Source organism: Borostomias antarcticus (genome assembly GCF_949987555.1).
Source record: "Borostomias antarcticus genome assembly, chromosome: 4".
Classification (NCBI taxonomy): Eukaryota; Metazoa; Chordata; class Actinopteri; order Stomiiformes; family Stomiidae; genus Borostomias; species Borostomias antarcticus.
The window spans coordinates 435,122-448,083 of record NC_140237.1 but is presented as its reverse complement, the minus strand read 5'-3'; the positions used below and the strand labels follow the sequence as shown (position 1 = coordinate 448,083).

The following is a 12,962-nucleotide window of genomic DNA, read 5'->3' as shown; positions in this document are numbered from 1 at the left end:
CCTTATCATAACATGGTATTCATATGGAGGAGAAAGTGAGAGTGAGTCATGGACGTAATGACATGTAAATGTAAATTCTATGGAAATGTTATGGCCTTTTTGAGAGATATTTCTACGCATGGCTCATGACTCTGGCAGTATTTGGTTATATGTCAACCTGGCCTCCATGGTCCTAATATCCAATGATCTCATACTAGTTATTGACTGAGATCATAATAATTGAGACCCTTCTTTTACTTGTCAGTGATCTTGTGGATGAGAAAATTAGGTCATCGGTGAGCAGCCTTATGGTAAGACCCCGTGAAGGTTCCAGTAATATTCGTTCACTTAGTCATAAGGACAATCGTCAGTCTGATAAACCTTAACTCTTCTAGAGGGATTTTCTGTTGCATTTCTCTTAACAGTAGTTTACGGTTTGTATAAAACTATTTTGTTGCCATTTAAAGCACCACAAGAAGAGGGGCGGAGCACCAACTCAGTTGTCAGGTTACAGTCTTCGTTGACATGGGTGAGTTGTCAGTCATTTGACCTTAAACACACAGGATGGGTAGTCTACAGATGTTTTCACTGATCCTGTCACTGACACTCACCCCAGTTCTTTCCTTTTAAAATCAATGAAAGAAGGTGCACTTTAAGCATACTTAAAGCAGAATATAGAGACACAGAGCTACTATTAGAATTTTTAATCAAAAAGACACTACACCAAGTGCTACTGGCTTCTTTTATTTGGTCAAAGGCATAACACTCAAGATACAGTACCAACTCCTTTGATTGAATCTCAGTACAAACAAATAATGTACAGTGAGTCAAGTCCTGTTTTACTAGTTTGCTTTTTGTCCAGAAAGAAGCAACACCATCACCCAAACCTGGCCTTAAAGGAAAATGCTCGTTTTTGACAACCTGGACCTTATTTACGACATATTATAAGAAGTTTGACTCACCCAGATCACTTTTGTGTTGTTCGGAGGCCTGTAGAAGAAATTTAAAATCCAGCGCGAGCCAGTATATCCATGTAATGGCGGCGCACGGGGCATAGGGAATGCAGTTTCTCAAAATCCATTTTCGGCCGCTAAACGGTTGTTTTCATCAATCACATTGCATGAATCGACAGTTGATATTCCTCTACGCGAGCCATTCTTTCGGTTTTCAAATACGTGGTCTGTAGCCTCTGTAATATGATCTTTACAAGCCTCTCCCCCACTTGCTCCAGCACGCATGCGCACAGGCCAGCGCGCAGCCTGCTATTCTCCGGCTCACATTCTCTGCGCTACGATCGTAGTTGGTGCCGAGAATATTGTCGTCGTCATTCGTCAGCAACAATCCGATCGTAGCGCAGAGAATGTGAGGGAGCATAGCCAGTGTAAAGATCATATTACAGAGGCTACAGACCACGTATTTGAAAACCGAAAGAATGGCTCGCGTAGAGGAATATCAACTGTCGATTCATGCAATGTGATTGATGAAAACAACCGTTTAGCGGCCGAAAATGGATTTTGAGAAACTGCATTCCCTATGCCCCGTGCGCCGCCATTACATGGATATACTGGCTCGCGCTGGATTTTAAATTTCTTCTACAGGCCTCCGAACAACACAAAAGTGATCTTGGTGAGTCAAACTTCTTATAATATGTCGTAAATAAGGTCCAGGTTGTCAAAAACGAGCATTTTCCTTTAAGAGGACCCTGTGGGTGCTGGATGAATGGTAATACTGATGAGTCTAACCCATGAGTTCAGAGCAATGTGGTGGACATTGCATTATCTGGCTATAGTTACTGGGTACAAAACAAATTAAGCCTTGAATGAAGAAATGTTCTAAATTGTTCTTACATTGTGTATTATTTTAGTCATGAATTTGGCATAATTAAAGGCCAGGAAACCTTTTATAGAAAGGGACTCTGAGAACCAGGTTTGAACGAAAACAACTGGACAGTTTGTCTCAGGATCTTCAGATAATTAACACAATATAGTTAATCAAACGCACTTGAATTTAAGTAGTATGCAACCAATTCTGAAAAAACAACAACATAACACTGACTTTATATGAAGACTTCACATGTCTGGGTAGAAATACAAAACTATATTATATACCCAGGTTATTCTCACTTTCTGTACACAGCATGACAAATGGGGAAAAATAGCTTTTCGTGTTCATTTCTGGAGACTGTTGTCAAATAATTAAAAATCATGAGATATATTATAGCAGTTAAACCCTATTGATTCAAAATACTTGTATACCCTCCCAAACCAAGAAGTCTGTATCTACAAACACAGGACTCCTCACCTCAGATAAAACAGTGAATAACCTTTTTTACAAATGAAATACTGCATTCACATTGCATACAAAAGATAGAATGGTGGCTTACTATCAACAACAATCTGCCACTGAACAGTAGATGGCTCAACATGGGCTTTGTCCCATGATCAAAATGTAAAAAATAAAATACAAAATAATAATACAGTAATGTAGCCGACAAACACTGCCACTTATACTTCAGAAGAGAAAAGTACAGCAGTACAACAATCAATACTGTAAAGGTCAGGTGTTCATTCAGAGTGCCACATTATCACTGATGTTCATCCACAGATAGAGCACATTAATCCACAGATAGAGCACATTATCTCTTGATGAACACCTGTCCAATCAGATGCCAATGTGACAAAAAGTCCCTTTTGCTGAGTTTTAACAAGTAACAGGCGTGTTGAACCTGTGGTCTGAGGTCTACAGTTGAAACTAAAGTAGGTTCACTGCTTAAGTCTGAAAACCTCTGCAAAAACCCACTAAATAAAGACTAACTAATCTATATCAGCACATTCAAACCTCAAACACCTCCTCCCTACTGTGGGGCTGCTGTAGTTAACACTGCAGCTACTGCTTAAATACAGATAAACAGAGGAAAAACAGAATTTGGAAATCCATTGCCTTGCAGGTAGAACTGAAAATACTCAGATCAGGTCTGTGGGTGTGGAGGATTACCTCAGCTTTTGGCCAAACAGAGCGCCAAAACGCCCCAGCAGAATCCAGTGTCTCAAACAAACATTTAAAAAAAGAAATAGTCTTTAGTCACAGCAGCATTAGAATGACCTGTGGACCAGTTGGGTGGTTAGTCCCAGGCAGGCCTGGAGAAGCCCATGGGCTGGACGCTGAAGTGTGCCCATGGTAGAGGGCGCCCGGATGGTCAGGGGTGGGGTTAAAGTGGGGGTCTACGTACCCTACCTCTGGGTCAGGAAAGTAGGGCTGAGAGGGGGGCCTCACAAATCCCCCTGACATAACCTCTGGGTGGCGGCCGAGATCTGGCAGCGTCCTGAACACAGGCGGGCCAGGGAGGGCTCCGAACCCCTGGGTCTGTGCTCGGATGTATAGCTGGTAAGAAGGGTGCCCCCGGGGTTCAGGGTTCAGGTCAGGGCTGGTTCCAAACCCATCCGAAACAGCATAGTAGGGGTCAGAGGTCATCCTGTGGGCCTGAGGTTGGGGTGGGTAGGTATTGGGCGGCGCCTCGTACCCATGTGACCCGGAGCGGAAGTGGTCAGGGGAGGGCTGTGTGGGTTCCCACTGTGCCCTGTACCTCATCTCGTAGAACTGCAGCCGAGGCTCTGCAGCTACGCCACCCATATTAACGCTGGCATTGGCCCTGTAAACACCCATGTGGCCGTCGTAAAGGGCCGGGTCACCCGTATGAAAGTCCATGTCACGCCTCTGAAGGACCGCGGCATCCCCGTAGTCCCGGTGCCGTGTATGGTACTGCAACGGAGGCTGATTCGTGTAGTACTGTTGCTGTGGAGAGTAGGACTCCCTGTTGTTCTCCTCTACCTCCGCCTTCATCACCTCAACCCTCAACCCAACACCCCTCTGGATCTCTGATCTGTACAGCTCTTCTTCCTCAGTGTACCTACGGGCAGTTGTGCTTTCGTCTGCATGGTACAGACGGTCAGTTTGTCCTTCTCCTGAGTGATATTGACGATCGCCTGCCTTTTCTTCCTCACGGTGGAAGCCGTCGGTAATCCTTTCTCCTGAACGGCACTCACTGTCAATCGGCCATTCTCTTGAAGGGTAGCGGTTGTCAGTTAGCCATTCTCTTGAAGGGTAGCGGTTGTCAGTTAGCCATTCTCTTGAAGGGTACCGATTACTGGCTAGCCTTTCTCCGGAATGGTACGGATGTTCAGTTGGCCCCTCTCTTGTAGCCAGCGGTGGATTGGTGGGCCCCTCGTCCTCACCGGCAGAGTAGCTGTCAGGGAAAAGCTGCGGCCTGTCAATGTTCAAGGTCACACTGACATTGGCTAGTCCGCCGCTGCTAGTGGTGCTTTCACCGTTGCCGAAATAACGACCGTCAGTGGCGCCGTCCTGCTCTCCCGGCTGCCGGTGGTCAGTGAGCGTGTCCTGGTCTGCAGTTTGAAGGAATGGGAGTCCGCCACTAGGGGGTGGCGTTGGACCACAATCCACCTCTGAGCTGATGGACTGGGGTTGGCCGGAGGGGCTCGGCGGGAAGTCAGGCGTGGGAGGGTGCTCAAGGGAGGGGTCCTGGCTGAAGGATGTCCTCTCCAGCAGAAGGGGGCCGTCCGTTAGAGACAGGCTTACCTTGAACACCGGCTCACAGCATTGCACCTCCACTGGCCTTTTCTTCTTTCTCCTGACCTCAGTAGCTGGCCTGGAGCTGGCGGGGTCATGCTGCTGTGGCATCGACGCATGCCGCTTTAGTGACACTCCTTGATCTTTGACCTTTGTTGCATCATGGCCCGTTTCTGAGACTGAGAAAGGGGTGAAAGAGAGAGAAGGAGAGAGGGATGTCAAGAGCGAGTTAGAGGGATGGAGAGAGAGAAGGAGGGAGGGGTGTAGAGAGAAGAGAATTAGAGGGTTGGAGAGAAGGAAGGGGATGTACAGAGTTAGGGGGATGAGAGAGAGAAGAGAACAGAGAGATAGAAGAGAGAGAGAGAGAGAGATAAAAAGAAGGTACATCGGGAGGTCTGTAAATGTACTGCATGTCTTGCCCTTCACGTGTTAAACCCAACACAACCACAAGGAGGATTTGGAGGGGTCACTTACTGCTGGAGGGGTCACGTTACTGCTGATTTTGGGTTACTATAAGGTCCACTTACCTGGTATATCTTCCCTATTCTGTTTCACTGTTCCTGATCTTGCCACCTCACTGAAACCAAACTTCAACATGTCCACACCTGAGAGAGAGAGGGAGAGAAAGACATACACACACACAACAACGGAGTGACAAGGAAGGGAGAGAACAAGAAATATAGAACGACAGTACATAAAAAAGGCGATGGAACCAGGTTCAGGAGAGAGGAGTTAAAGACAATCCTCCAGTAGATGAAGGAGTTGGGGGAGAGAGAGAGAGACGTACACCATTTAAAGAGAGAAAAGCGGGTTACAGATGCAGTATTTTAATATCCAGCCATTGTTGATACTTTACATACAGTCACACACAGGTTCAAACTTCCAGCACAGGCAATGAGAGAGAAAAGCACACAGCCATACCAGAATATCTGCAGGTTTCAGCAAGGTCAATTTAAGACTTTTTAAGACCTTTTTAATGCCACAATGCAATTTAAGGCCATATTTACAAAAAATATATGGACGGTGAGACCAAATGCCCAAGAACATATTTTTAATAAGTAAAATCGGCAGATTATGACACTTGGATCAGATTTATATTTGAAACTGATTTAATCATTATATATTTTGGGGAACAAAACGACTGTTATCAGTCCTTTGATCCATCAATTCCTGTGATGGATTTTTCCATTAAATGTGTAAAACCATTCTCTTTATTGTGTAATCATGATTGTATTATGATATATGCTGTTAAAGAGTTAACATGTACTTCCTGGGTCAGTATGAAATACCGACTGTGCAATGAGGGAGCTTGTTTGAGCTCTGTTTGAGCTTGCTAAACTTTGAGCAGACAATCCATCTGTGTGGTCAGACCATTCTAACCAGGTTGTGATATGAACTCTAGTATCACCCTAGGCTGAGCGTTCACCCGATACGGCTACAGAGTCCTGGGGGGAGTTGTCAACCATGGTGTTTAAAAAAGGACAACTTTGTGACCCTGTATTGAGCTGGTCTCCTCATTTGCAAAAATCATATAAAAGCAATTCTGTTTGTGCTCGTTGATTAATCTCAGTCTGCAGACGTGACTGATAACGCGTGGTGGGTGTCCATAGATCTCCCATGACATTCCTCATTCTAATAAGATTCATGGCCCCTCTAGCAGGTCATATACTGTACTGTAGAGGGCAGAGAAAACGTTTTTTTTTCCAGATATGAAAGGTAATAGTTCTACAGTATGCATTATAATACGATTGATAAAGATAGTGTTGTGGTTTCCAGTTGGACCAGTGGAATAAAGATTTATTGGTGGTTGACATCTAGTGAAGTACTCGCTGTTTAGGCCAGAATAATGTCCTTGGTGTACAGACAGTCTCTGGTTTCTGGCAAAACACCCTGTTTGGTGAACTCTGAGCTCCCTGTCTGACTTCCTATTAAAAGTATTAAAGCTACATCAATAGCACTAGAGCAGATGTAAGTCAAATATTAATAAGTCAAGTGTGATGGCAAATATAGGCCTTAGAGCCCATCATCAGTAAGACTCCTCTGTGTCATAGTTGATCAATACAAAATGTGCACCGTCTGTGTCATCTCAACTGAATGGAAAGTCACTGTGCATAGACAAAGATGATTGTTTTGGGTTAACCATTTGATTTGACTACTGTAGAGGCCTTGTATCCAAGGCCTTCATCCTGCTACGAGCTTAGTTATGAATAACAAAGTCTTTATTATGACGATATACATTCTGAAACTGATGATGCGTGTGTGCTATTTTGCTGCCGGAAGTCTGTGTGTAGAGTAAGAACCGTACTGCTATGAGCTACTGGCGAGGCCAGCTGTAAAGAGGAATAAATAACAAAGTCTTTATCTGTGTGTTGATGGTTGTTCTGACCTGGCTTACTAAGGTCACTATACAATGCCACCTGTATAAGAATTAGGGCTGGGTATCGATTCGAATTTCAAGAATCGATTCGATTCCGATTCACAAGGTTCAGAATCGATTATCACGATTCAATTCGGTTAGTTACTAAAACCTGTTTTTTATAGCTGTAACCTTAATTACATGACTGCCAAGTTATGCAACACATCAACACTAGGGCTGGGTATCGATAGTGATTTCCAAAAATGAATGAGTGAATGAATTAAACTATTCATTCCTTCATTTATTCATTCATTCATTCATTCAATAAAAGATCGATTTTGGGATTCATTAATCGATTCTGAATCATTTGATTCAGAATCGATTAATATTTTTTTTTTTTTTTACCCAGCCCTAATAAGAATGCCTGGATGCTCTGAGTGACCAGGACTCCCTGCTGTCCCTCGCACTGTGTGCATTGAGTGTCGCTGTTAAAAACACTTTGTGACCTTTAGCTAGGTAGTCTACAGCGCCAGTGGCTATTGGTGGATTACAGTAGATGGTGAGAGCTACAGTGCACTGACTATTGAAACTGTGATTCTCTTACATTAGGCTGTGCGAGCCTTATATAAAAGAAAATGACTGATGATTATCATTGTGTCCTGTTCTGTAAATCTGGATGTTTTCATCACTCTCTCACCTCACCTACCAGCAATCTCTTATGCTATCTCATTGTCGGATTATCATGAAAAAATGTCAATATCTTTACCTTTCTTTTGCTTGTAATGTTGTTATTGCACATTGCAAATGAAACATTCAACAATTTGACAAATGCATGGAAGAACGAGTTTAGCCGGTAATAATGATGTCATGTGTGATACTGCAGCTCTGAGGCGTGTTGAGCATGAAGGCCTGGTTTTCTGTAGAACCAGATCGGTTTGTTTTGAGAACGCGAAACACCCCTTCACATCAAGAACATCACAAATCTACATCCATTCACCAATTCTTTAACAGCCCCTCTATACAACACAGAGTAGTGCTCTGTAATTAATTTATTAAGACTAAGACAATTTAAGACTTAAGGCCTTTTATTTAGTTAAATTCATTTGACTTAAGACTTTTTAAGGACCTGCAGATACCATAAAAACTCAAATCATACATACCATTTACATCAGAGAGAGGAGAGAGAGAGATGGAGAGAGCGATGGAGAGAGCAGGTGATGTACTTACACCACTGGTGTGAGAGAGAGGAGAGAGATGGAGAGAGAGATGGAGAGAGAGACTGAGAGAGATGGTGAGAGCAGGTGATGTTGTACTTACACCACTGGTGTGAAAGAGAGGCAAGAGATGGAGAGAGAGAGAGAGAGGAGAGAGAGATGGAGAGAGCAGGTGATGTACTTACACCACTGGTGTGAGAGAGAGATGGAGAGAGCAGGTGATGTACTTACACCACTGGTAACTGTTCACAACCATTTGGCTGCACAGGGAGGATGATAATCTCATCACCTACAGTAGGAAACGTAACATGATCTGAACATGACATGAGCAGATGACAGCGGGAGGGTGGGGTGGAGAATGGGAGGAGCTGAGCCTCTGACTGTCCCCGTCTCCACACGAGAACTTACAGGAGTGTGTGTGTGTGTGTGTTACCTGTACTTGTCCCCTCCCTTCCTCTCTCTCCAGTTCCCTGGCAGCTGATTGCAGATGTTGACTGATATCTGGCCCTGCCTTCATTCCCTCCAAACACTCAGCGTGATATTTCATCTACAGGCGCCCGCAACACACAGACACACAACGCGTGAAACAACACATGCACTTCTCCCAGCATCTACGGCACAGTGGTACTGGGTAATGTTTACTGGTAGTGGCGAGTAACAAGGAAGAAGTAGACTGAACCGACCATGTAGTTGAAGCGGTGGTAGGGGTTAGTCAGGTGATCTAGGATGTCATCATTGGTGGCCTTCGTATCACAGCACCGACACAGGAAACAGTAAGGAGGGCCTTCCATCTCGCTTCTGCACTCCACCACACATGTCAGACCTGATACCGAGCATGAGCACGCACACGCGCACATACACACGCACGCACGCATGCACACGCACACACACACACACACATTTTCCATTGTGCTCGGCTGTTAGGACACCATTCTGTACAATTCAACACTCACCAATCAATGGCTCGTCCCCTGTGTAACCATGGAGATCCTCTTCACTGATCTCTGATTGTACAATGGCGTTCGGTGAGTCCATCTCTGATTGGGCAGAGACCCTCTGAAAGGAATCCTGCCTTACGTTGGAATGACTGTCGAAGGGGACGGCAGTCGTCTGTGATTGGACCACGATCTCAGGTTTGACGGATCGCTTCTGTGGCGGAAGTACAATTCTCTGCGATTGGGTGGCGTGACGCTCGGACGGAGCAGTGGGATTGTCTGATTGGTTCTTGAGCTTCTGTCCAGTTCTGATGGCATGCAGTAGAGTCAGGGCTGGGGGAAGAGAACCATGCAGTGAAATGTGTAAAAACCTTAATATCCTGTGTGTTATAGAAGAATTCTTCTCATATTACTGTAGGAGTGCCACAATCAAAGATATTTGTATGCAAGCAGACTTGTGCAATCTCTGTAAATGTCAGCTTGACATTCTGGCTCTAGGCCGACTGCTAACCCTATCCTCCCATCCTGTTTTCCACGAGAAGGACCTTGAATTTGAGTTGTTTCTTATCCCTCCTGATGTTCTGTGCAAGTCTGGATGTTTGTTTGCACGTCCTACCATTGTGTGTGGATACTTAGAATGATCTTATTGTGTTACAGCCCGGGTGGATCCCACCTATACCAAGTGAGGAAATGTATAAATGCTTTGTTGAACTATTCTTTGTCAGAGAATACCACTCTGGCCTGTACAGTGTTTCCCTGTTTGCAAACCTTATAAAAATACTGTTTTTCAAATCAATTCAGTTTCACAAATTCTGTTTGTGTCTCATGTCTCATTGATGAATCTGGCTGTGTGCAGAGGTAGACTGGTAGCGTGTGCAGAGGTAGACTGGTAGCGTGTGCAGGTGGGTGTTATCCTGGGTAAGAGGAGGATGGAGAGAGAAGGACAGGGTGAGGAGAGGCAACGCGACTGACCATGACTCTCGCTGTTGGTTGTCATCCTCTCTGCATATGTAGCACTGTCCAGCTGTAGCACCTAACGGGATGACAGGCAGGTCACACACACACACACACAACAGTCCCTTTTCAAATACAACACAATTTACAAATTGAAACAGATTCCACACAGACTAACCCTCCCAAACACAAATACTCTCTCACACACACACACACACACACACACACACACACACACACACACACACACACACACACACACACACACACACACACACACACACACACACACACACACACACACCTGTACATTTCCGGTGCCCTCTCTCCTCTCCAGTATCTGAGTCATCTCCATGAGAGGTCTGGCCATCTTGGACAGGTCAGTATTAGTCTTCCACTCAGACACAAAGTGCGGGTACCTGACTCTCTGCTCCAACACAAAGCAACAAAGACAGGAAACAGAGACACCGCTGACAGATCAGGACAAATGTATATATCTAACACAGAGAGGTTTGCTCATTTGTGCATCTCAGTGCGTTTCCATTTTCCTCGGACACCGTCGGCCTGACAGCGTTCATATTTAGCACAGGTACCGGCAGAGGTCCCAAGCACACGGCGACAGATTTCTTAACGACTAATGGTAATGGTAACACACACGATTCACGACTCTGTTTAGGGCTGACTAAATGGCCAATTAGTGATTGTGTGCTATAAATATATAACATTTATATTAAATCAATGTATTGTGGGTAATGTTGAGTAATGTTGCTACAAAGAGTGTGCATGTTTGTGTATTAAAGAGAGCGTGTCTACTGTATTCAAAAAAAGCGGTATTTTAAATGGTTGCAAAAAAGAAAAGCATAATTTTAAGAGTGCACACAGTGTGTTTAGAAACATGATTGTCTCACAGACACACACTTACGATGTAGTTGAATCTGTGGAGACTGCCCATGATGTGGTTCTTGGCATCATTTTTACTGAGCCGACACTTACACACCTCACACAGGTACACCACCTCCCTGGCACCTGCTTTCACACATTCAATCACACAGCTCAAACCTGCAAGCACATTGCACATCGCAGTCACACAAACACACACACACACACACACGTAAATAACCATGTTCACCAAATTACCACAACATATCCTATTACTATAACATATTACTAAAGCATAACAGATTGGAAACATTCTCGCTCCATCAATCTTACACACGCACACGCGCGTATTCAGTTGTTACTGACCGATAATGGGCTGCAGTCGGTTCTTGTTGTTCAGATACACATTCAGAGAGTGGAAGAGTAGGCTCTGATCACACACACCTACAGCCAGAGAACACGGTAGTCATACACACACAATGACACACATGGGCACTAAAGCTAAACATTACATACCATGAGGGAATTCATGTAAATGGTAAATTTACCATTTCAGAGCTACAAGACAGGCAGCCTACCTGATATTGACATACTGTACCTTTCGGGGTTCTTTCTGGCGGCATGCTCAACATCATAAGTCACTAAGAACCTACAAGGAAATGGTGATATGACTTGACCTGACACAGCTTGATTTGATTAAGTGGACATAAGAATGAATTGAACTGACTACAACTGAGACTTCAGACTCTGCTTTTATTGTTTTTACTATAGAGGCCTACTACTGTAAAAAATAATGATGGTCATGTCTTTTTAATGCCCTTGTTGTGCCTTACATTTTTGCCGTGCTTGTGTGTGTTTTATGTATTTAATGTACAGATACAATTAATGAATTTCCACTCAGGATCCATCTATCTAACATAAGAGTCTACTGATTGGCAAGCACTCACCAAAGCCTAGAGCCAAGTCAAGCTAGAAGCCTTCAGTAGAGCCAAGGGATAGCAGTCTGGAATGCCAAAGTGGGACACGGACCGAGGATGTTAAAGGAACACGCCGCCAGGTGGAGCAACTAGCCTAATGTGGAAGAAAAGAATCCAATCTTCTCTAATAATCAATAAAGAGAACTTGCGATGACCACCATGGTTTCTCACGGAGACAGAGTGATGGCAACGTCTCTGTCTGAGACAGTCCCAATCAGAGATTTGCATACAATATTACAAGCAATACCAAGAAACACCTGGCTATGATGCATGCAAATGGAGTTGTTTTTAACGGAGAAGAGTTGTCCTGTTTTGAACAGAAGACAAAACAGAACAGGGAGTAACTTCGGTCACAGCTGCCCTAGGAGAGACGGTACTGGGAGGTACAGACACGAGCAAGCAAACAGCATTATTTCAACTTCCTCACGACCACATACCAAACATGCGCGCTCGTAGCAAACTTTTGAAGGAGAATGCTAGGCTAATGGCTAGCTAACAAGGGAATAAGACGCACAAATACATTAGCCACGGATCTAGCTGGCTAGAACAACACTGGATTCTAAGCAAAATGAAAGCCACACTCACTTGTTTGCTCGTAAGTCCTATGCCAGGTGACATTAATTTGACATCATGCCGATCTTGGGGTTAACTGAAGACTGAGCCTCGTCTAACGTTCGATTGAAAAGCATTCCGGGCGGCGGGAGGAGGTCAGTGTTATTGACAGACAACCACCACCTACCTGGTGTGAACTTTGATTAAAGTGGCTGGCAGATCTGATCAGCACTCAACAGGGCACATAGCAGATAACACCCACCCAGACAGAAGGGAATCCACGCGCGGCGTCAGAGGGTCTGAATCGGAGGTCGTGTGAAACCGAGGACCTCGTGTAAAAATGTAGCAACAAAACAATCCAACAATTAGACCCGGACATGCGAACCTCGAAAGTGATCGCGTCAGTAGATCCAGATGCACCCGTGTGCATGCATGTAGCTCGTGTGCAGTATATTTGTAATGCATAGACTTTTAATAAAAAAAGAACTTCAGGGGAAAAACGGTCGAATTAAGAATGTATTTGAGTAAAGTC

The 12,962-nt window shown here is 44.4% G+C and overlaps 1 protein-coding gene across 1 annotated transcript; it reads right to left on the bottom strand.

Annotated features, from left to right (window-relative positions):
- Window positions 1-1,557: 1,557 nt before the first annotated feature.
- Window positions 1,558-11,524, bottom strand: LOC311308074 (uncharacterized protein; the record flags this gene model as incomplete). The annotated part of the gene is made up of 11 exons (XM_084437011.1): window positions 1,558-4,742; window positions 5,091-5,168; window positions 8,365-8,422; window positions 8,567-8,680; window positions 8,817-8,956; window positions 9,087-9,401; window positions 10,041-10,101; window positions 10,327-10,449; window positions 10,945-11,081; window positions 11,268-11,345; window positions 11,500-11,524. 11 exons carry the CDS (start codon window positions 11,522-11,524, stop codon window positions 3,061-3,063), a joined length of 2,811 nt encoding a protein of 936 aa, XP_084293137.1. The 3' UTR covers window positions 1,558-3,060.
- Between the last annotated feature and the right edge of the window lie 1,438 nt (window positions 11,525-12,962).